Here is a 25417-nt window from a genome sequence, read left to right as displayed (position 1 = left end):
GGAAGCATTTGGACAGTGCTTTAAGAAATATGGTTTGATTTTTGAGTGGTCTTGTGGGTAACCAGGAGTTAAATTCAAAGATACTTGAGTCCCTTCCAACTGTGATTCTACTTCTGATTGGCTACCTGCTAATCTTTAAACCTGGTCATCAACTCAGTGCACCTGGGATTTTAAGCAGACCTTGTTATCAGCCCCAGCTCTCCCAGGTCACATGCTGAAGGACTGTGCTCTAACAGACAGAAAGATGAAAGCACCCTCCTGTCTCTGCTGTGGTCACATCCTGCTCTTCCTCCCTCGTGGAGCAGCCCCAGTCTTAACTGCTTTCTGACAACTTTCTTGTCTTCTTTTGTATCACTGCTATTGTGAGTTACTCAACTAGAAGAGCTTATTTTCACTGAGATGTAAATACCAGTGTCTGAAGTTTTGTACAAGGAGAAGGGGGGCAAATATTCTGTGTTTATGCTGTCTTGCTAATAATAACAGTGTCTTGTTTTGGTCTTTAGGTTAGGGTTATGTCTTTGTTTTGTTCTGTTTTTCTTAGCAATCACAGAAAAAAAAAGTTTGATGTCCTATAGAGCGTGGAATTTCTCAACTGGCAAATAAAAATGATAGTGTTCCCCGTTGTGAATCTATCTTACCTGAATGTTTGCAAAATTAAGTTTTGATAAGATAGGACCCTTCTTAGGCCTGGCAGTACTGTATGATTCATGAAAGCTTCTTCCACAGAGATGTGTGAATGTAGAAAGCAAAAGAAATGTCTACAGGCCTATTCAGTTTTTTGCATGTATGCACGATGGTCTTTGAATGGTCATCACTTTGAAGTGATCTGCAGCTTAGTTGATTAGCATCTCCAGTTCCACGTGTCCACCTCATTGGAACAGTTTCCATTCCTGATGTCCTTTGTTAGGTCTAATGCCTGCTACTGTCGTGATGCAAGTATCTAAGTTGCTTTGTTACCTTTCTGGTATTTTAGATGATGAAGAAATGAGTAATTAGCATCACATCAGGGCGATGACATGGTATAATCCGTAGAGGACATGTTGGAGACTGTCAAACGCATAGCTTTTCTTTGTTTTACTTTGCTTTTGGTATGAAAAGAAATCCTTATGTGCTCCTTCCCTTAGTGGTCATACTGAAAATAAGCAGCTCGGAGCGACTTTAGGTAGCTCTGTCTCTTATCTTAATGTATTGCATGTGTGATCCAGTCCCTTGCAACCGCTTTCAGCCACTAGACCAGAAGAGAAGGCATGAGCTTAAGTGAAGTCACAGAACCGGGCTGAAACGACCTGTAAACAGTAGGCAGACAACAGTAGTAAAAGTTGTGTTTGCAGCTAGGTTTGAGTGATGCCACTTACAAAGCCTGCTGTCCCATTGCTTTTCAGCTATGCTCCAGTGCACTGTGGGAATAACTTTATAGGAATGGGAGGAAGGCAATAATGGGCACTATGCTGAGATTCTTAACAGGTATCTGAACAAAGAATTTTTCTTGCCTCAAAATTAAGGTCCATATGTTGTAATAAAGGGAATCTGGTTTCTCCCAAGACAGAAACCGTAGAAAAGCTGAGGAAAGCATAGAAGTGCACAGTTATTGGCTCCATGCAAAAGCAATATTCTGACTGATCTAAATTGAAGAAACCACCAGTGGTAAAAGCAGTAGGACAGCCAACACAGCAGAACCAGCAGGAGCACTCAACTGTGACTTTAGACTTTGCATTTGGGAAGAGAACAGAGGGATATTCTAATGGGAAAGTTCCTCCTTTTCTCTTGAAACTGAAAATATAGCACACTCACTTGGCTGGTGCAGACAGCTTGCTAGTGCAAGCTGGCACTGAGTATTTTGCCCTAGTTTTTTTTTTTTTGGTGTTGTTTTAAAAACCAAATGAGAATAGATGAGACAGTGCTGTCAGCATAACTTCCCTCTTAGGTATCTTTTTGTTGCTTTGGCACTGAAGTGATGTGGTTTTCTGAGCTACATCAAGCTTCGTGTAATCCTCTCCAAGTTCATGGAAGTCTCTTAGAGGTGGTTTGTCTATGAATTCCCACCTTCTCCTTCCTTTCTCCTTGTTACCACATTCTGTAGCAGTCTAGAAACTTTCCTCACCCAAGCTCACTCAGTTGCATCATACAAATTTTCATTTGAAGCTCTTCGATTTAGAAAACAGCCTTTCAACCTTTTGAATTGTCCTGAGCAGAGGAAATTATGAGCCTATAGTCAACTGTGTTCAGAGGAGGAGAGGGACTGACAGTGAATTTTAAAAGGAGCTTACTAGAACAGCAGCATTTAATGAGAATTAAAAATATCAAGAGAATGGAATCTGGTAGGAACATGAAGGTAAATCCTGGTAAATTGATAAAATGTATTCATTTTAAAGTAGTGCATTTTTCACATTTATTGGCTTGATGTAGTATTATGTTTCCTAAAGGAATCAAATGACAGAAAATCAATTGCATTCAAATCCACTCAGAGGTTTATTTCTGACTTGGCTCGGTGTAAATGCAGCTTAAGGACTGTTTTCTGACTGGTGGCAGCATGGAAGCTACAGAATTTCTATAACAGTCCTAATAATCATACACATCTTAGTGCTAAATCACTGCACTGCAGTGATTAATCTGCAGTCACTGCCAGCCCTTCCTGGAGAGATAGGTAATCATCACTTCCAGTAGTTAGTAGATTGGTTTGTTTTAAGGGGGAAAGGAGAGAGGTTTGTGTTGTTTGTTTTTGATGGATTAGATCCTAATAATTATCAGCTGGTGAGTGCTGAGTATCTGACAAAAGCCCACAGAGAGCAGGAGTTTGCGTGGTGTTCTGGCTGGCTCCTGCACAGTGACTGATGGGATGCATTGACCTGCTCTGCTGACAGCAAGCAAAACACACATCACAATGCAGTGGAAGTCTTGGAAGTCTTCAGTGTCATGTGCTCCTGAAAAGATTTAAAGGTGACATCCTCACTAAGAAACAAATACATCGTGGCAAGGTATTTCGTAATTGATGTTTCATAATACGAAAAGATATGTAAGGATGCAGCAGCTGAAAACAGAAGCCATGCTATTGCAGACTGAAAGGGTTTTATTTAGTAGTAGAAGAAATGAACTGTTGGAAGAGATTGTGAAAGGTTTGTAGTGGCTTCTATGCTGACAGAACTGTCCATTCAAGTGTGGAGGCCTGTCTGAAAGATGGGTCTTTTCTGATTTTCTAGAGAAAGTCTATGTCTCATATTTTGTTTGATGGACCAGCCCTTTCTGGTTGTAATGTATGAATGCTAGTGCCTCAGGAAAAGTGTCTGCTCAGTACATCAGCTTCAGTTCTGCTTTTGATTCTGTTAATATTGCTTATGGCTCCTAAGCTCAGTGTTGATGGAGAAAGTTGGCCTGCTGCTTCCAAAATTTATGACACCTATTGAGTTTTGAAGTGATGTTTGACATTCCAAAAGTAAAATTTGGAAAGGTGTATTTTTTTTTCTATAACAGATTCTATATTTGTTGGCTTCAAACATAACTGGAGGCAAATTATAGAAACCCATGCTTCCTTGTCATGTTTTTGTTGAGGAAAAAGACCTCAGTCTTCAGGGTTGGGTCAGGATATCATCTCTTTTAAAAAGAATCTCTAGTAAAATTGCTGGTAAAAATGGTATAAAAAGAAAAGAAACTTGAATGGTAAAAGAAATGTTCTAATGATGCCAGTGATTAAAAACAAGCTGTCTCTGGAAAATAATCTGTGAGGAGTTAACAGTTGGTTCTCACAGCTGACGAGATGGTTTCTTTGTCTCCATCTGAGATCTCACCTTCTTTTCCATTTCCATCCCAGTCTTCCAATTCACACATGCCTCTTCTTAATTTTACTGGCATTTATCCAATAGCTAGTTTATCCTGTACTGCACATAAGCATTTCTTACAGAAGGTAACTGAAGGTAGGGGTAATGTCATGTGCATTCCAAAGATTGTATATTCAGCCTTGCTCTATTCCAACAGGCATCCCTGTCATAATAACAAAGGGTGGAATGATTGAGATGTTTTATTAAACAAAAGAAAAAAGGATGTTTATTATGTACAAATGACAGTGGTTATCTTAAATACTCTCCACTATTTCTCAAAAACTATGCAGTGGAAAAGTAGAAGCAGTCCTCTTGAAACCACTGGGTTTTGATACTTTTGGCTGAAAATCTAGAAGTTGTTTAACATTGAAAAATATTAGAACTTGAAAGGAGAGGTGGCGGAAACCAACACTAACCTGCCAGTTAGAATAGCTGAATTTGCAATACTAGTGATTTCTTTTCAATGATCAGTCTTAAACTGAATGCAGTTCCTGCACTATCTGTGGATAAGTGCTTTTCTTTCTTCTGAAACATAATTTTAGACTGGACAGAGTTGAAGTTGGCATCATTCCCTTTGCTCCCCATGATATCAAAGTGCACATACATTTTAACATTTTAGCAGCTTCTGCCAATAAAAACAAAAGTTATAATTAATAGTCTCAGCAGTTCTGTTGCCAAGAGTTCCTGGCCACAATTCTTAGTTTGTTTTATTCTGCAGATGCATACCTTCAAACCTTGTTAACAATTTTTTTTCCTGCCAATTATTAAAGACTACTGGTGTCCAAGGATCTAGCCCTTCTTTAAAATAATAACAATATTTTCTTGAGAAAATATTTTTAGAGATAAACTCCTTGAAGGAACTGATTCTTGTTAAGGTTAAGAACCATCTCCTGTATCATGCAATTAATTGTTCCAAAATAATTTTGACTGTGGAATTATATTGCAGGAAGGGTGTGTCAGACTGCTCATGGGTTAGCAGATCAAGGTCTTACCCCTTTGCTCTCAGGAGCATCATGTAATTAATTGCCCTAATAATTTCATCCCTTAAAGACTGGTAAAAGGACTTCCTCAGTGACATGATTTTTGAAGTTATTCAAATATTTACTTTATTTCTACATATATGATCTGATTTCTAGCAGTGAAAGCCACTGAGGAAGAAGAGCTCTAGCTCTAGTCTTTTGGGAAGAGGTAATTTTTCTTTTGTTGGGGGGGGGAAAAAAAGAAAAAAAAGGTGTAGTCCTCTAAAGGGATTTATTCATTCTGTATTTGTGGAGTTTGGAGTTAGACTACACAGATTGTTGTTGTTGTTGTTCTTTTTAAATATTATTAACAACTGAAACTGACTGATGAGCTTTCTTTTGCTCAATTTGATGATAGACAAGTGCTCTCCTGCCATGTAAAAATGTAATTTTTTTCCCCCTGCTTTGCATTAGTGGTAGTTCTGCTACAATAGCATAAACTATATATTGGTTTCACAAGACTTTACTGTCATGTTCAGCTCTTTGCTTTTCATCCATTGTGTTCTGCTTGTATCTTTTTTTTGTGACTGTGTTTCCTGAGGAAGGCTGAGTGTAGGTGGTCCAAATACTATATCTGATCAGATGCTGTTTACTTAGAGCATCTGATTAATGAGCACATGACTGAGATTAATACCATAATAAGTGTGTTGGGTAGGCATAAATCGATTCAGACTATTATCTTTGTCTGTTGTAAAGATTTGTGCTTAATGACTGAGCTGAATGAAACTTACAATAGAAATCTCAGACTTAAAAAAAGAATGGTCTATAATTTTTGTCTCCTCCAGTAGTCATTCCTCCACTTTTTAAAACTACAGTAATTTGAAGGGAACTAATTATATGCCTTTAATAAAAGCATTCTGTGAGTGTTTGAGAAGTCCCAAAAGGCACTGACTACGTTTCTCTGAAATGTGGCTTTCCTCTTTTTAAATAGAATTTTCTCCCTTGTTTGCTTCTTTGTTTACCTGATAATAAGCTACTTTCATATGATTAAAGTGTTCCTTGTATGCATATTATACTTACTATGTTCCTGTATAATGTGTCAGCATTTCAAATCCTCCTGTTGGGAAGGCTGATGTGATTCAGAACTCAGTTTTCTTTGGTCTTTCAATGTATCCTACCACACTTGCAGCTCTTAAGAGGGTGGTATTCCCCATTTTTACAAACTTTGCTATATTTAGTCTTACAAATTTTGCTATATTTAGTCTTAGAGCTGTCACCTTAAGCATCTCTTTAAATCTTGTGTTTGAAGAGAGAAAGTCTTCAAAGAAACAAACTGCCTGCAGTAGGGTTTTAGATGCTCTGGACTTCTGCTATCAGGACAAATGTTCACATCTTATTTGAATTTCAGAAGTAACTTTTTAGCACACTGAGTGCTTGGCAAGATAGCTTTAAAGTCAGTGGTTTCTTTATGTCACTGACATAAATTTGAAGTGGAAGAATGGAGAAAAGGTTGTTTCTTGCTCAGCAACCAAATGATGTGTGCATTAATAAAATAAAAAAAGTTCCAATTTGCTGATTTGCAATACCAAGTAGGCCACCCAACCTGCTGTAACAGTTCCAGCACCAAGTAATGGCACCTGTTTTAGCAAGTAAAAAATGATCTGTGGAGCAGTTGGCCATTCTTAAGGCCATAATATGGAAAAGATTACTAATCTTAGATATAATGATTTGTAAGGCTTGATCATATTGGTTGCTTACAACTTTAGCTTTCTCCGTGGTTGCTCACTCCACTCAGCTTCCAGCAGTAGCAATTTGAAGGCAAGTGGGACTGACATACTGAAGCTCAGTCTATGCTATGATCAACATCATACCTTTGCACCTGAGCCAGTGTGACCATTTGTAACAGTCAAATTGGCAGAGTGAGACAATGCAGACAGCTCCACTGAAACCCGTTTTTCTGTCTTCTCTGTAATCAGCCTGAGCTTTCCAGGTGGAAAGCGAACCTCTGCAGGCTCCAGAGTATTTCCAAGTATGGGAACTGGAGTGGTGAACAGAGCTCTGTGTAGATAAAATATTCTTGAAGATAGTAATAACAAAAATGTATTAAAATAGGAATTAGCCAATATTACTGTGAACGAAGTTCTTAGTCCTGCAACATAAGTCTAAGTGGTGGGAGGGCAGAAGGAAGTGGTAACCCACTTGTTTTTACCGAAGTTTAAATTAGGCTTAAAAGTTTAACCACAGGAAAAATTTACACAGAAAATTGGGTATGTTCCTACTTTTAATTTCCTGTAATGGAGCCCATTTCTAGAGGTCTTGGACTGCTCCAGGAGGAACTTCTGTTGATGATGTCTGGGAAGATGCATCTCTGGACAAGGCTTTTATTTCCTATTTCTGAGAAGTAGCTCCATTTTGGAAAGATACGCTGGAGTTACAGCTGAAACTCTCCCTCTGGTTATTTTGTTCAAGAAACTCTTTACCATACACAAGAACAAACAAAACCCAAACAAACAAAAACTCTGTAAGCAAGATATACAGATCTTAGGAGTATTTAGCAATTGTTTATCAGCTACCATGACTAGAACTTAGAATTCACATGTTAAGCTTTAACACTCTGACACCCATGATGAGATAACAGATGAGTCAGGTAAGGAAGTTATTGATCTTTGGTGTTCCTTGGAACAGGATGATTCTTAGTGGTTTTGCGTTGTCTTTTCAACTCTAAACTTTGTTGAATTAGGTAGTTCCTTTGAGTCCCACTCCTAAACTACTTTAGTTCTTTGGAGTTCTGGAGGGAGTTTCTGAAGATTTTCCTTAATTGTCATTCTTAGAATTAAATTAACAAGTATGTCTTTGCAACAAGAGAACTGTATTCTAGAGGTTATATGAGTTATTCTCACTCATGGCAGCAGTTCAGAATACTCACTTGACTGCTCAAATTCAAATTTGGAAAGATGGAGGCCACGTTTTCTGTGATACTGTATTTTTCCGAAATAACTTCAATTTGCTAATTTTCAGGGCATATAACAAATTCTGTTGCTAACTTCAGGTTCTATTTAACGTTAACTTTTTATTTAGGTAAAGAAGATAGAACCAGAATTCCTTCTTCCCAACTGCTGCTAGTGCATTCTGGCAAATACAAATGTACAGTAGAAATACTCCTTAATAACTCTGTCTACAGTCTATCCAATAGGAAATCACACTGACCCTCCCTTTGTGCAAGCTCCTTTTGTTATGCCAGTACAAGGTGATTCTGTGTTCTACCTTAGAGTGTCCAATTATTTTCTTAAGTCTGCTTCATTGGCTTGCTACAGAGCAGAGGTCTTTAATATCACGATCTCCGAAGTGGTGAGTATAATTTGCCTGTAATAGAATTACAACTATCAGTATCATGGATGGATAGAAAAGGAGATTAATACATTAAAGGCTGACCAGGGAAGTGATGGAGTTATGCTTGGAGGTGTTCAAGGAACACGTAGATGTGGCACCTGTTGACATGGTTTAATGGGCATGGTGACGATGGGTTGATGGTGGGACTAGGTGGTCTTTTCCAACCTTAATGGTGCTATGATTCTTAGTCCCTGAGGTGGCTATGGGAGGTTCTTCATGGATGCTGATTAGCAGAACTGAGCTTTCTGTAGCCTGTGGCAGGAACCAATGAACAGGAAACTACATGTTTTTCCATGTAGTTTTTAAAATAAAAATGTAAGCTTTTGACTTCTTGACAGCTTTTTATTACTATACCTTTATTTTGATCATATAACCATTAAGAAAAATGTTACTTTTATGCCTTCCCTTCTTTGAAAAAAGTAGTGAAAAAGCCAATATATTAATTTATATCATAAAACACTGAAACCACTTGGAACTACAAGCTTCCTCTGTTCTCACAACTTCTAGCTATAATACTTTCCCATTTGTGTGGTTTACCGACAAACATGCATCCAGCAGGACTGTGCATGTGTAGAGAGGAGAGCTGGCAACCAGAATATTCTGTGTAGAGAAATACCTCTCTCTGTTTGTGTGGAAGAACTGATGGGACATGCTATCAAAAGTAAAACTGGGAAATTACAGTATCTTTAAACAGAAATATAATCTACCTGCTGAAGTGACAGCACTTGGGTACAGGTAGCAATGTAAATGTGGCAGTGTGCAGTATCACCTAGCTAGCAGATCTTGTGCCTCAGCCTTCTTGGATCAAAAATATGCCCCTAATAAGTCCACTGAACTATTTGCAAGCTGTTTTCTGAAGTCAGCGTATGGAAAAAATTGCAAGTCTTGTGTTGAAAAACCTTTTTTCTTTCTTCTGATGGGCTGAAGGAGGAGACCCTGCCAGTCTATATAAAACTGGCTTTCACAACATTCAAATAGCTGGCAGGGTGTGGTAAGTACTAATAAAAGTAAAAAAGGAAAGACTTTAATTAAAGTAAGAGTTCTACTAATTGTGTTTGAGACTACACAGGGGGAGCCCAGCACTGGATATATTTTTCAAACTGTTGGAAGAAAAAAAAATTAATTACAGTCCCAGTCACGAGTTGAGGTCATTTATTTAAAGGGAAACAGCGCTATGGTGCTTCATAATTTATATGACTGGGTATGCTTTACATAGCTGGACTTGTAATGTGATATTTACTTTTATGCTAAACATTATTTTATTCTTAAAAGAAAACCATACTCTAGAGGTAAAATTAAAGTTCTGTTATGGGAGCTGGTGGCACTACTCTCCAAAAGCAAGCAGTCTGATTGCTTTTGCTGCTGTGCATCTTGGTGGCATATTGGAAATCTTTCAGCTCAGTTATATGGGTGTTGGATATTAGCTCCTTTCCCATTACTGCATTTCTGAAACAGAAAAGCAAAATGTCATTTGCTGGAGTGATACAACTTGTAGACTGCTTTGAGATGCTTTTGTGCAGCGCTGGCAAATTCCTCCTCTAACAATGACAGCAAGTAGAGATTGAATCTGACCTTGTCTGTAGGCTAATAATCTTTGCCTCTCTTTTCTTCTAGGTCTCCTTCCTTGGGAGCTCAATTACAATGTAGATGGAAGAAGCCTTGTTCAAGTCCAACCATTTTGTTTGTTTTCATGTTCTGCAACTGCACAGCTTGGACAACACCACCAGTTCAAGTAAGTCAGCGCTGTATTTTTGCAGTAAGGCTCAAAGCTGAGATATTCTTGATGATTTTTGAAGAACAGTCATTGGGGAAATCATTCACTGGCCTATCATTTGGAATAACAATATGTAGGGAGAATTTCAACTGGTCCCAAAGTGCTTGAGATTCACTGACTTGACATGATTTGGTTCAGAAGGGTTACTGATGCAGCTTAATATTCTGTAAAATTTCAATAGCATGTACTAGTTGTATGTATCTCTTCCTATGGATCCAGACAAGGTACAAAGAGACAGGCTCTGTAGTTGTAATGTCAAGGTATAAAGCTATTATTTTGGAAATTATACTTGAAGCATACTGAAGAGAGGTCACAGTCATCTATGAACTGTTGTTTTAGTTGATGGCTAATTGTATGTTATTCTAATTGACTTTTCTAGAGGCAATATATATTGTCTGTTCATTAGAACTTGAGAATTGGAAAAGCTTCCAAATGGATTTGCTTCTCAGAAGCATCAGAAAAATGCAGGGAATTCAATGCTTCAAGAAGAACACCTACATCTTGTTACTGTTGGCTGTCATTACAGTTTACTGAAGTCCTTCCTTAGAAATGAAGTGGCTAAACAATCACTAGCTGATCATTCTGTTGGTATATCTCAGACTATGTTATGAAGATGCATTGATTTAGGAAAAATGGCAAGCTTACAGGTACTTTGCCAATAAGTGTAAAAGGTTTTTGTTTGTTTTAATTAAAAATACACAAAATAAACCATTTTGTGAGCACGGGGTGTATTTCTGCCCTGATCTGCACCAAGTGATCCAGTCCATCTCTTCAATCTGTGAATAAGGTGTGTGCCGTGGAGCAAACTGAATCAATATACCATGACATTATAATGAATTGAAAAGTGAAGTCAGTCTGCTTGCAAACTCAAACCAGCAGGAGCTGTGTATGGTTCATTGACAAACAATTATCTAACTTAGCCAAGGCACTTACGAGATTGCAGCATGGCATATAGGGGTTCTGCACTGGAAGTAAAATTTATAAAGAAGCAAAGCTTTGAGCGGGCAAAACTGCTACCAGTGTACATGCTGGGAAAGCTCTCTGAAAGTATTGTGTATGTAATGATGTGCTCGTATTCTCTTCAAGTCCGGGACAAAAAGGAAGGGGATATACTTATCTTGAATGGAGCCACTTGGCTGCATGCTTGTGGTGTGGTCTAGCATGGTACTTCTCACTGTCAGTAGAAAATCTCCCTGAGTCTGTGTCTCTTTCCTCTTTCACACATATAATCATCTGCTTCTGTTTATTGTTCTTCTGGTGTTGTATTTCCTAGGCTTAATTAACAGCAGACGTTGTGGGGCAGGCATTCAACAGAAGTAACAAACAGAGCTGTATTGAACTGTCAACTCAAAACAAGAGGAGGTGTCCAAGCCTCTAGAAGTGAGAAGCAATTTGTCCAACGATTCAGCATAACACAGATTTCTGATGTTTTTATTTGTCTTCCTAAGGACCTGTTTCTTCCATGAGTGAAACTAACATTGAAGATATAGTATTTTATTTTTTTTTCCATTTAGGTAGATCAGGCGTTGTGTTGTTTTTCTCCTGCAACATAAATGTGCTGTACTCTTTGAGAAACTGCTTAACTTTGATGGCTGAGACTTGTGTTTGAGAAAGCAGTACTCACGATAAATCATACTGACTTGCATTGGTATCATCAAATAAGATGGACATTAAGGAGACTCTGAGAATCCAGGGTGCGTCTGAATTGGAGAGACTTGAGAGAATCAATACCGAATTCACCAGTGATTTTTTTTTTTTTTTTGTCACCAGTATTTTTGTTCTTCTCTATGTATATCTCTGTCCTCTGTATAACAGCATAAGTCTGACTTCTGAGTCAGATAAGTAGATCAATCCTTAAATGCACCATGCTGTACATAGCAATAGCATGTGAGAAAGTGCTGTATGTGGAGAAAAAAACAGACTTCAAAGATCTTAGAATGGCTTGGATTAGAAAAGACCTTAAAGATATCTAGTTTCTTAGTAAATTTTGGAACTTATTTGGTGTTGGGTTTCCATCTTTGAATTTTGGTGGAACGTGGAGGAGAAGTGTGAAAATTCTGTAAGCGTTAGAAAACGGATAAATGTATAACTACTTATTTGTTCAGGCTTTTTAGCCTTTGTTTCAAAAACTGTTGTTTTATGTTCTGGTGAGATGACGTGGGAGCTGTCAGTGGTGGTTCTCCCTGTGCTGGAGATGTCTCACCACCTCTACAGCCATTGGGAATTCCTGTCATCTTCATTAAATTCAGAAATTTGTGTTCAGTGAGCTCAGAGTTGGCAGGGATTCTTTCCAGTGTCTGACTCCCATTACAGCCATGTAAAATTTAGCTCATCTCTGTTCTCTTGATTTGGCATTGCTTTCACATCTTATTGACAAGCTTTTTTTTTCTTTTTTCTTTTTCTTATTTATTTATTTATTTTCATAATTGACTCTTCATTGCTGACAGTCATGTGGGGCTTAAATGTTTTCTGGTAAGGAAATACTCCAGGTAATACAGATGCTGTGGCATCCAGAACAGAAATGGGCATGGAGCTGACAGACATCTCTGTATTTCTTCTGAACTCTGCTGAACAAGCTGAAGGTTGCTGCTTCTTCATCCTTGGTGTAATGAAATCACCAGGTCACAGCCTGAACGAGTGCTTGAGCATCAGGTGAGAAGACATGGCTAACCCAGGGAACTCAGGTGCAAGCAGTGTACCTAAGTGACCAGAAAGGGTAGAGTCAGAATCCACCCCTCCTCACCCTCATTTAAGGGTTGGCAGCTGACGGAATAGCATCAGTCTGGGATAGCTATTTCTCTCCTCTTGAGCTGCTACTGCTTGTTGGAAAGTGTGAGACAATTTTCCTTCTTTATTACCTGCTGTTACTCCATAGTGCCAGTATCCCATTTGAAGGCACAGTTGTTGTCTTCTTTTTGTTGTCGTACTCATGGTATGTTGGATTGGTTCACAGTGTGAATGCAGCGTTAGCTAGAAAGGCTGGTGTTGCAGCTGATATTGAGCCACGCTCAATCTGATGAGTGCTTCCAGAGCTCTGAGATGGGATGAGTTCACTTGCGTGGTTTCTACTTTGGCTAAGGTTTCAGTCTGCTGGGATCATCTTGATGCACTCCTTTTTTCTCTCATGGCAGGGAAGTGCTAGAGGGAGGCTGAAGTTCTCATATAAGAAATCCTCCTCAGGTCCAGTGGGACCTTTGCTACTGAAACCAATTGTGTTGCTTCTGCTGCTGAAATTAGTTATGAGCTGCCTTTGGAGATGGGTAGTTGCTCACAACTGTTCTTGCTATTGAGTTGATGAGCCTGTTGGCACTCAGCTTGGTTTGCAGATCAGATGAGCTGACAGTTTACAAATAAGGGATGGACATGGCACATCTGGCTATTGGGCTTCTTTTTCCTCTTTGGTCCTTCAGGAAACAAATGCTGCCTGGGTAACTTGTGGTTTGCAATTTTCTGAGTATTTAAATCATATAACTAGAACATTCTTACACTGCTTTTAAAGTCTCATGATTGCTAATATAAATGGAAGTGATGTGGGAGCCATACAATACAACACTGTTTGAATACATCTTAATGTTATTTCAGCTGGGAGTGGGATAATGATGGACATGGGGAAAGCACTGAGCTGTTGAAAGTATCAGAGGTGAAGGAGTAAAACCAAAAGAAGTCCAAAGGCACAAGCTATCCTCCTTGATGTTTAAAAGCCTGAATATATTCCTCTTGTAAATGTACAACAGATACAAAATGTGTGATTCAATGTAATGATTTCCTTAAAGTCTGCTGAAAACTAGTTTTGGTAACCAAACAATGGAATTGATAGGTGGCTATGAGAAATGGAATGTTTCCATTGTATGTACTTTGAGGTTGTAGATTCAGCTTATCTTATGTGTAAAAACAAGCCTTCTCTCCAGAATATAGTCACTGAGGCTACATTTACTCATTGACCACTGGATGCCAGTGTTGCTCTGCAAAAACTGGCAGAGGGAAGCTTGGTTTTGTGACTACTGTTGCAATGGCTGCTCTAATATCAGAAGAATTTTATCACTTGTTTTCTAAACCAGAACAGGCAGTAAGAAAAGCATTACATAAACTGTACACTCCATGTTACTTTCTTGAGGAACTGGAGTTGTTGATTTGTATTCTATTTATGTTAACATACAAAATAAGCTGCTATGGCAGACACTGATATCTAATGTAATGAAAATAACATCATCTTTGTGTTTAGTCTCTTTTAAACTATCTTTAATCTATTTTGCTGCTGATCTTTACTACCTTGGAGTAGCTTGGAGAAGGTTCTTTGCTGACTCAATTTATAATCCTGGCAAGGATTGAACAAGAGTGTGGCAATTTAAAGCATCACGTAAAAATGGACAGAAGTCCAGAATGTATAGGACTTATGAATTTGAAGACAGTCTTCTTTTCTTCTGTCTAGGAAATACCATACTTGAATACACAATGGGGAAATAAGTTTATTCACTGCCTTAATTGTGTTAAGGTATTTGCATTTCCAATTTTCTAATGTTTATCAGTTTTAAATGAAGTTTAACTTAGTTTGATGTCAACTGGTCTCTTTTGCCACAAAGATTACTGCACAGAATACTTAAAGGAATGTACCACTGTGTACCTCATGCTGTATGTTCATTCAACAATAAGGTACTGAATCTGGCAAACCTAACTGTCGCATTGAAACACTTGAGTGGGGAAGTATGCTTTCTCTGTTCCATGGCAGTCCTGTATGCCATCCTGTTTGCTGTAGCTAGCATGAAAAATCATTATTTCTCAAAGAAGCAGCCTATGGGCAAGTAATCAGTGGATGAAATGGAAATGATAGTGACTTCATTATTCCTCCTTAGCCTTGTCACACTTTTATTTTGTTCCTAGAAAAAGTATAAGGCTTTCCCTTTAAGCATTCCTCAGAAATAGCTTTAGACTAGAAGTAGCTGGTTTAGGGCTGTGGGACAATCTCTTCAGTTGTATTAGCTGATATGGAAAATTCTTTCATTCATTTCTCCAAAAGATCCTTCTGTTGTAGGGGAAGTGAGAGGTTGTTTAACAGCAGGGCCCATTTGTTGTATTTTAGAGGAAAAGTTATTTTAAAAAATAAAAAATTGTGAGGCACTAGCCTAACTTTCATTAGTTTTATTGTGTTTCAGACCACAGAGTGCTGGCAGGGACTCAGAGCCTCAGCTAACTGGATGGCTCGTTTTCAGTGACCAAAAACACTGTCCTGTTCATTAGCTGGGTACGTGGATTCCTGTTGCTGTTAGTCTTTAATTGTAATGAGCACAACACACAACTCACAGTAGAGTGCTGTAGGGCCCTGAGTATTGTCTCTGCAGGAGGTGTAAGTGCTGAGGTTCAGGGCCAGCTTAGAGATGGTGTGGCTGAAGGCAGACTCCTTACTCTGACTTTGAGAGAGTGCTGCCAGATAGCACTGTGGGTAGGAGGCACAGGGGCTTATGCCTTTATGTTTTTTCTTTGTTTGTTGGTTTTTGTTTGTTTTTTTTTTTTTCTTGGGGGAACTGCTGTTAAGCTGAGGCTCTAGAGCTTTTCCTTACCTGAGTTCTGTGTAGCTCTGGCAGTGTCACACTTGGATATCATAGAATATCCTGAGTTGGAAGGTTTCCACAAGGATCACTGAGTCCAAATCCATGACCAATGAAGCATACACTGGAGAATACAAATGTTCTTGTTTATTTTTTTATTTATTCAGCCTATGTTTAAAATGACTGTAATAAACAAACATGACTTTGAGTGAGTCTTTTAGATCCTGTTGTATTGTTTATCCTTGAGAGAAGGAAATCAGAAAAAATATAATTGGGCAGCAAGATCATGGTGTTTGCACCAAAGGGATACACAGACTTAGTACTGGATTTGTCTCAGTGAAAAAGCATGAGGAGAGTGAGGCAAACTGCTTCTGCTCCACTGAGGAAGCAAGGAAAGCAAAATACTGCTATTTTTCTTTTTTCTTTCAGCTCTCATGGGGACTGTACAGGAGCTGTTAATGAATGGATGCCCAATGCCTGCAGGTGCAGGGTCCTGGACCAGGTGCTAGAGGCTAAATGTGATAAAAGCTGTAGTGAAGGAGGTAGAAGAGATGGCGTACAGAAGGGGTGAAAAGAAAGGGGGGTGAGGGGATAAACATCTCTGAATAGGAACAGCCCAACATAACTTGAATGCTGATTGACAACATGTGAAAACAACACCAATTCTAGCTTTACAATTGCTAGAAATAGTCCCATATGCTCAGAGAAGGTCTATCAGCGAAGAAAAGGATATATTATGAGGAAAACAGTTTCTCTTTTGATTTTTCCTTTCCCACATTGCTGTAAAACAACTATATGTTACTGTTGTTTTACTAACTCTCTGTAGTAATTAAAATTCAACCAGCATAGCTTTCAATCCTGTTCACTCTGTCCTAGCACAGATGATCCAGGTTTCGTTTCACCTGTCCTGCAAAATAAAAACTTTGTGTAGAGGTGGTTCAGATTTTCACTGTAGTCAGATGAAATGGTTGGTTTTCCTTTAAGAAGACAAATAGCTCCTCCTTATTTTGATTTAAAGTTCTGTCTCTTTCAGAAATCACAGCTGAGATTGCTTTATTTACACTTAATTTCTAATTATTTTGTTCTTTTAAAAGAAATAAAGTGAACTATGTAACAGAAACCAGCTGAATGGGGTACATTGATAGATTTTTTTTTTTTTTTTTTTTTCCTGGTTAATTATCAGGTAATGTGAATCTTTTAAAGGTATAGTAGGGAACTTAGTTGTTTTTACTGAATGGAATATCCTCCTTCCATCCTCAGAAGTACTGTTTCAGTCCATGATGTGCTGATTCCTTCAGAGTAACAAGTGACAAGAGATGTACTGTGGGAACAGTCCTGCTGAGGGGAAAAAAACTTTGTCAGCCTTAAACTGTGTTCTTCCTTTGTGGAATTCATGGCCTCAGCATTTTGTTGTTCTATTCAGATATGTACTTAAGATACAGAGTTGGGGGAATTATATAAAATTAAACTTCCAGAAACAGATGAAATAGCTGAAGTGTACTTTCCCCTCTTCTTGTCAAATATAGTGATGCAAGCTTTGAACCATTAATTTTTCTAAATGGTTCTATTAAAATAGAAACTAAAATTATATACAGTGAGATACTGCTCTGTGAGAGCTGTTTTGTTGTAGAAGAGTTTTCTTAGTCTAGTGTGAAATTGAATCTTTAATAGGAACAGACTCATTTTTCAGCTCTCTGTTTTTAATTTGATAATGTTACTAAGATTAATATCTTGGTGAGCAGTCACAAGTGACTGCTGCAACTGGATTTACTCCAGCATGCACAAACACCTTGGTAGGATCTGGGATTCTAAGTGTTAATCCAAGTGCGCTTCTCATGGCTGGCAATCCTGTTTCTTGCAAGAAGAAATTGGTCTTTCTTAAGCCAGTGATGTGTTAAGCCTCCTCTTGTGCACTCTTGTCCTAAAATCACCTTTAGTACACTCTTCTTCAGGATTTTGTTTCCTCTGGGAACTCTCTGAAAAACTACATAAAAAGCAGAGTCTTTGTATGGAGGCAAATATGCTTTGGAAATAGACTTGTCATGCTGAGGAGTAAAGGAATGGCATGGTTTTGCTCACTTGAATATGCATCTGCTGTCCTTCAAACATCATATTTCTAATGAGATTATTAGAAACCATTACTATATTGGTGGTAGTATATAGTTAACTTAGAATCCTCACATCAGTCCTCCAAAGCATGCGAGTCATGATAGAGATATTTGTGTTCAGTTTTGGAAACTGCTAAATACTCTTATAAAAACATGTCACAAAGTGTCAGCTAAGGAAAATGTACGTTATACAGAACTCAGTCTTTCTCAGAGGCATGAGTGGAAGATGGCTGTTCCAGTTTAGGTGTCTGCCTTTCCACTGGAAACCGTATGGATGAGGATACGTGCAAAACTTTGGGGAAGAATGCTCTCCCTCCTTATGCATCATATTTCTTAGTTGGTTTAATTCTCAGAGAATTATTCTTTTAGTGTGCTTAGTTAAATGTTTCAAACTTGATTCAGATTCAGTTTCCATTCTAACATCTTTATTAGCAAAGGGATTCTAAAATAACAGTTGAATAGAATAACCTGGTGCTCTTCCACATTTCTTTGACAGTTAGCCTTAAAACTAACTTTGCAGCCCACCCTTCAGCAATTACTCTTTGGAAGGCAGAAAGTTTGGTGCAAGCCTACTCTGCTCTTTTTTTTTTTTCTGTCTTTCAGTTCAATAAGATCTGCATCCATTGGCTGGTATTTTGGAGACGCACAAATAGGTTTTTTTAGGAACAATAAACAATGGGCTGTGTTTTTTCTTACACTATATGAATTTAATTGCAAATGTTTTCCAGACAGTACCATTGCTAATTCAGCAAGGCACGTGTGCAGGTTGCAAAGCTCTTGTAAAAGAAGAATGATAGGGATTTCGTATTTCTGTAGAAGGAAACAGAAAAAACCTCTGCAACTGGCTCATTTTACTCTGCTCTTATAAAACTGTATAGAGTTTATGGAAGCACTGGTATTTATCTATGCATTCATTCTTTAAGGACAAGAATGGATCTTAATCCACTGGGGACTTTGCTTGTAAGAGTTGTGAATCCTCTGGCCTTCCTGCTGCATATGGCTGTCTGTAGTAACAGGCAACTTTCACTTCTGAGTTCCAAGACAGATGGGCAATTGCTGGGTGACTGCTTTTTCACTAAGTAGCTGCTTAACAAATGCTAGTGCAGTAATGCAGTTATTGCAAAATGTTCTAGATTAAAAGAAAAAAGACCATTTTGCTTTTTCATCCCAAGAAGCAATTAAGTGATCTTCCTTACATAAAAGTACAAGAAAACCTACTGTTTTCTGAGAGGTTAGTGTCCAAACTTTCATGCATAAACATTATTAACATTAATCTTACTTCTTAAAGAGTGACATAGGTTTGCATGTCAAAGAGTCCATTGGTAAAAGTAAAATCCGTTCCGTTATTTAAGTGGCCTAATCAGACTGTGCCTTCTGGCTTGAAAATAGTGCAGTGTTTTGCTTTTGGAGGAGTCCTTTTTCCTTTTCCTTTTTTTTCTTCTTTTCTGAAAAGTTCTTGAATCTTTAAGGCAATAAAGGCAATTAAATAAAGGCAAACAGCTGACAGGTTTTTTGTTGTTGTTGTTTTTCCATCAAAGCACACAGAAATGTAGCTATCTGCCTTTCTGTGGATCATAAGGGTAAGGAGGGGAAAGCTATGCTAAATATGTGAGGAATGATGAAGTAGGGCAAGCTATGCTCTGATTTTCAGTATCAGTAGCATGACTCATCTATCACTATTGCAGTTTGCAGCTGGAGATATTGCAGGTCTCTGATGTGAATTCTAGTGGAAGATGGAAACATCATGATGAGTTGTTTGGCTAGTGTAGTAATGAGGCCTCAGCTGCTTCTTCAGGATATATATGCTTCTCTGTTGCTATAAGAAAACGAGGACAGTTTTAAGCAAGAAGTTGAATGACTTCTGACTTGGAAATGACAAATGACCTGCACTTTTATTTTTAGTTAGGTTTGTGGGTTGGCTTTTCTTGTAGGTTACCAGGAATGCCGTGTACAGTGCAACCTTCTTCACGTTTTCCTGAGTGTGTCCTTCAGCCCACCTAAAGGCAGTATCTGATTTTAAAAAGAAAGGATTGAAGCATTACTCTCCTCCTCCATTGAAATGCTCACCAGTGGTTTGAATAATACTCCAGCATTCATTTCTTCCTTGCCATTCCATTCTCTTCTGCCTGTACTGCTGCTTGATTGATTTTCTTCCTGCCACTTCTTCTTTCCTAAGCATCTCCTTATTCTTTAGTTTGTTACACACCCTGAATATTTAAGTTCCCATTTTGAATATCATCCTCTCCTAGTTTCAGCAGGCCCTGTATCCCAGCAGCTCTTGCTATCAATTTTCTGGATATGGCGGAAAAAGAGCCCCGATCTTGTTAGCACCGGAGCTAGGAAGTGGTGTTACCACAAGACAAGTGAGTGAAGCCCACTTCTCATGGAAGAGCAGGTTGATGGAGGCATGGCTGCCTTTTATCCCCAACCACTATAGCATGTAGCAGCTTCACTGCTATGCAGTATGGGTTTTTTAGGTTATGTGATATATGGGTTTAGTGGAGAGTGAGTCTAAATGGAAAGAGTTCTCGGAAGCACTTCAAAATAAGTTAAAGGTTTTCTAAAAGTTTATAAATTCCTTCCCTGAAATTCAGAGAGTTAACATTTTAGTTACAGTTTGCATAGTGTGTGTTCAGTTTTGGTAGCTGTATTACCAAGAAAACAGCTGTACTGCTTTTTCAGGGAACCTTTCCGCTGTTAAGCTATTGTGATTGCTGTCTGTACCAGCTCTCTCAGCTGGGGGTTCTTATGACTTTATAATGATTCTGATTAAGATTTAACACATTAGCATTGCCTATGGGAGGCATCTATGGGAGAAGCTATTAATGCTGCTTCAGAGCATCACAGAATCCCACAGTAAGAGATTTCAATTGACATAACTTCAGCACACCGTTTTTTTTTCTTAACCTTTTGAATACTAGAGAAAGATGGCTGGTGAAGCTTTTGTCAATGTAAACACAGGCAATGTATATTAGGATGACCTCCTTCACAAAGTACAAGTGGAGAAGAGAAAGAATTTCTTTTTTGTCTTGAACTAATGTAAAGTACATATTTCTGCATTGAGCAGTTTGCTGTCTTTCAACCCAGCCTCTCCTTCAGTCTAGCACTTGCATGACTAAGAGTATCCGCTTTTCCTTTCCCCAAAGCTTCACAGCTTAACCACAGAAAGCTTTTGAAGAGTATGAAGTTCTCAAGTTTGTTATAGCTACTAGTGATAAATTATATTCCCTATAATGACTCAGAGGGAAGGAGGTTAGGATAATTACCTGTCTACCATGGGTAGTGTCCTTGGAACAGGCTCAGCTGAAGGAAGAACTTTAGCTTAGGAAGTTGAACAGAAGATCAGGTGGCAAACTTGACAAGGAACCAAGTTTTCTCTTTGAATGACACTACTTTCCCTTGACTGATTCATTTTAGACATTTTTCTAGCTGTTCTGTTGGTGTTAGAGCAACGCTCTTCTTTTAGAAAGCTTTTAGTTGTATTTATCTTGGCCTTGGTTTGAGATCAGGTTTACAAAAACAATAATCTTGCTTGTTTTTTACAATGGTTATAAATACAGAATCAACTACTCATAAATCTAAATTAGGCTGTAAAATACAACCTGATAGTTAAAATAATGGAAGGGATTTTCTAGTTTAAGCATGTGGTCTTTGTTACACATGTGCTTACATCTCCTGCTCTTCAAAAAAAGCTCAGCTTGAGCTGTTGTGAATATTTCAGGTCAATAATCCCACTCTTTTGTGTCAGGTACCCTGTGTGATACACTGCAAAAAGCCATTTCCCTAGTAGTTACTTTGGAGCTGTAGGCTCATGAGGAAGGCCCCAAGGGTGATATAATGACTGCTGACAGAACAGGTTATTAACACTTTCTGAAGCTTGGTGATGGGTTAATGCATGCCAGAAGGTGAAGATGCCTACAACCTGACATGGGAATCCTGTGATGACACATGTCCTTCCTACTCTTTCCCTGTCCTGCTGTGGGATGCTGAGCTGCCTACCAGCATTAACCTGCAGCAGGAGCCAACCTTTCATCCATCAAACAGCAGTGACAGCTTTTGTAGCAGCCTTGATTAACACTTAGCAAGAAGGATGTGTTGTGGACAGAGTTTGAAATCTTCTGGGTAAGCAGAAACATTGGGGTGCATTCAGCTCTAGATGGAGGGGCCCAAATAATGTCTCCTCTTGCTTGCCCCAGTCAGGCTCTCCCCTCCTTGCTGCCACCCTGATTCCAAATGCCTTTGATTTTCTGATACACAGTGGCAAGAGGATGTGTGAAGCCTGATGGCTTGTGTTTTGTTTTTGCAAACAAGTGTGTTAAATCTCTCTGTTTTGAGGGAATTGAGCTCAATTCCCCCATCCCCTGGTGTATCCTGTGCCCCACATTGTTTTGGCAAGAGCTACATCCCTTTGGGGTCATATTCCAAGGAAAGGGAGGAAATAAACCTGTTGCTAGAGATTTCCAGCACAGAAAGGTGTTTGGATGCATGAACGTATCCAGAGATTCCTGCATTTTTGAATGTAAACCATCCAACTAAAGTGTGCAGCAAACTGACCAATTCTCTGACTTCCCTTCTGTGTGTTGTTTGCTGTGCTTTTTTTTTTTTTTTTTCCCCTGAGATATGATTGTTTTCCTGCTCTTTAGCTGTTTCAGAGGCATGATGTTAAACAGTAAAAATAATGCTAAATCCCTCACCTTTTCCATTTTCTGCCTTACAGATAATATTTGCTATATATAATATTATTACAATATTATTGCTATATATAATATTTGCTATATAATATTACTGATAATATTTGCAGACATTACTATTGCATAAAATGTGTTTTTCCATTTCATAGAAATATGCATCTGCTGTGCATGTCCCCAGTCATGCCACAACGGACTAAAGCACATCTTGCTCATCTGGAAACTTAGTAAACTTGGGTCGCTTTTTGTTGTTGTGTTTTGGGTATGCACCTGCTATTTTATGTATATCTCATAAAAATAATGTTAGTGTCCATTAACTTACTGCTGCTACAGAATATTTAAACTTGCTGTCTTTCATGTAATGTGCAGCACTAGAGCTTGGCAATAGACACACAGCAGATAATGCACACAATAGTTAGAAAATGCCTCTAACCCTGGAACTGATTCTTCTGCCACTTTTTGCAAACTTCCTCTAGTTCTGCTTGCCCACCCTCATGTTCAAATATGCATTTGGGAGTTCAACTGCAGGACCTGGGCTAATGTCTGCTTTATTTTATATACGCATACATACACATGCACACAGAACAAAGAGTACCTTGGTGAAAAATGTTTAACAGTTTAAAATGTGATTTAAATTTCGTTGCTTTCTATTTGGTGTATGTTCCATCCCTACTTGTATGAGCAAAATTTTCAGACACTTCCACATGCAGGTAAATTTGGAATTTATGGTTACTGAATCTATTTAACAAATACTGTTATATACCAATGAAGAAAATTGCCATAAATATGTGATAAATTAAAAAGGAATTCAAATGGCCAAAACTGAAGACTATGAGAATTCCTGACCCATCCCCAGAACTGGATCTCGTCAGTGCTTGCTGGAACAATTTGGCAGCAAACTACTGCTTTCAGGTAACTTTCCAGCCCTCGGACAGCTGTGTGCTCTCTTCATCCAAACCCATGAAAAAGACTTGTAATTCACTGGCAGGCTTGTTAAATTGTTCACACGTGTTACTTTGGCTATTTGAAAGCTTATATTTGGACACGCTATTAGCTTAAGTGACAACACAGTCTATGATGCCCAGCATTTCCCATTTGCACTGTATTTTCTGTAACTTTTTGCTAGCCTTGAACAGTTCAAACTGAATTTTTCTGTTTTGGATATCTATCTCAAGTGGACGGACGTGGGTAGGAAAAGGGGCTGAAACTTCTTTGAAGACTAAACAACATCAGAGAACAAAGAGAAAAGATATCAGCTTCTTTCTTGTAGCTTAGTAGCCTTGTGCTTTGAAGAGATGACTTGATGTTTAACAGGAAGCTACTTTCATATTAAATGTCCTCTTGTTAAGATATAGAGGGTAAAAAACATCCAAAAGGGGTTAAGAAGTCCTTTAAAATCCTATTAAATTGCAACTGAATCAAGAACGGATACTTGCAAAAGTTAAGTGATGTTAGTTGAGTTGGATACCCTGGTAGTAGGGGGTGCTGAGAAGGTGAAGAATCTGAATGTCTTTTTTGCTTCAGTCTTTATTACTAAAGCTAGCCCTCAGGAGTCCCAGACCCTGAAGGTAAGAGAGAGTCAGGGGAAAGGAAGATTTCTCATTGGTTGAGTAGGATCTGGTCAGAGAGCATCTAGCCAAAATCTACTTGTGCAAATTCACGAGCTGCAATGGGATTCACATACGTGTGCTGAAGGAGATGGCACAGGTGATTGCTGAACCTCTCTCTCATCTTTGAAAGGTCTTGGCGAACAGGAGAGGTGCCTGAATACTGGAGGATAGCCAGTGTCACTCCGGTCTTCAGAAAGGGCAAGAAGGAGGATGTGGGATATTTCAGGCCAGTCAGCCTTGCCTGTATCCCTGGAAAGGTGATGAGACAGCCTGTTCTGGGTACCCTCTCCAAGCAACTGGAAGAGAAGGTTATCAGGAGTAGTTCAGCGTGGGTTCACCAAGGGGAAACTATGCTTGACCAACCTGGTAGCCTTACATCACTTGCTGGATAGACTTGGGGGGGGAGCAGTGGATATTGTGTACCTTGACTTCAGCAAGGCATTTGACACCATCTCTCATAACATCCTTGTTATGAAACTTAGAAAATGTGGGATAGATGAGTGGACAGTGAGGTGGGTTGGGAAATGCCTGACTGGCAGAGCTCAGAGGGCTGTCATCATTGACTCAGAGACCTGTAACTAGCTGTTTTCCACAGGGGTCAGTGCCATTCCAGCGTTATTCAAAATCTTTATCAACAACCTGGATGAAGGGATAGAGTCTACTCTCAGCAAGTTCGCTGATGATACAAGGCTTGTATTTATAAATGTATGTTTATTGCAGAAATGTAAGTGTATATATTGTATCAGAGCAGACAGAGAAATTAAAATATATATAAATGCTGTATACGTTTGCCTCTGAAATTACTGTGTTAAACTCAGAATAAGATTCAACTGCAGGTTTAATTTATTTTGAAAATAAAAGTTGAACAAATGTAATAGTTGCTGGTAGAGGATTTCAATCAATTGCCAAATGATCCCAGCACAGATGCTTTTAATGATGACAAAATGAGCGCTCCATTAATTATAACACACTCTTTTGTCCTCTGTAAACAGGCTGTATTCACAGTATTCCCACTGCTTCACATTGTCATGCATGTACACTGGTCATTAAAGTTTAGAAGCAAGCTTTATCATAGGCAGAGTTCTGCTTTGGGTATATGAGATCTGAGTGGTATTCCCAGAATTTCTCTGCTACTTAAGATTTATTTGAAGCCTAAATTTAAGATTTCTTTTTTGTGAAAATTAATTTTAGTGTAATAACCGAGCTGATAACATTAACCAAGAACATGTTTGATTTCACAGCAGAAGGTTAGACAATGTTTGTGCTGGAAGCAAGGTTCTGTTACCCTGGCTTATGTACTACTGATTTTTGTTTTTCTTTTGTGGCTAAAACAAAGCTAATGAATTGGTATGGTTTGCTTTGGGAGCACCTGAGTCTTTTCAATTTTTGAGAGAAATGTTTTTAGATCAGGAAGTACTTTGATTTGTACCACTAGTAATTCATCAATGAATTTTACCTTTATCAATTTAACCAAGAACTACAAGATAAACTTTGATTAATGTTGCTTTGATCTTTTTGAGTTGATTATTTCCA

General features: G+C 38.5%; 1 protein-coding gene across 6 annotated transcripts in view; it reads left to right on the top strand.

Annotated features, from left to right (window-relative positions):
- FBXL7 (F-box and leucine rich repeat protein 7) overlaps positions 1 to 25417 on the top strand; it is a 310991-nt gene that overhangs the window by 65717 nt on the left and 219857 nt on the right. For 4 of the 6 annotated variants that reach the window (XM_052704046.1, XM_052704047.1, XM_052704044.1 and 1 more), the window contains 2 exons: positions 9776 to 9893; positions 19836 to 19949. In XM_052704046.1, coding sequence (XP_052560006.1) covers positions 9809 to 9893; positions 19836 to 19949 — 199 coding nt within the window. In that variant the 5' untranslated portion in view covers positions 9776 to 9808. Of the gene's footprint in view, positions 1 to 9775; positions 9894 to 15907; positions 16021 to 19835; positions 19950 to 25417 lie in introns of those variants that run through there. The other 2 variants (XM_052704049.1, XM_052704048.1) reach the window with 2 other exon arrangements.

Source organism: Tympanuchus pallidicinctus, unplaced genomic scaffold (genome assembly GCF_026119805.1).
Source record: "Tympanuchus pallidicinctus isolate F22 unplaced genomic scaffold, pur_lepc_1.0 scaffold5, whole genome shotgun sequence".
In the NCBI taxonomy this organism is placed as follows: Eukaryota; Metazoa; Chordata; class Aves; order Galliformes; family Phasianidae; genus Tympanuchus; species Tympanuchus pallidicinctus.
The sequence above is the reverse complement of the archived record's forward strand: the minus strand, read 5'-3'. Positions and strand labels throughout refer to the sequence as shown.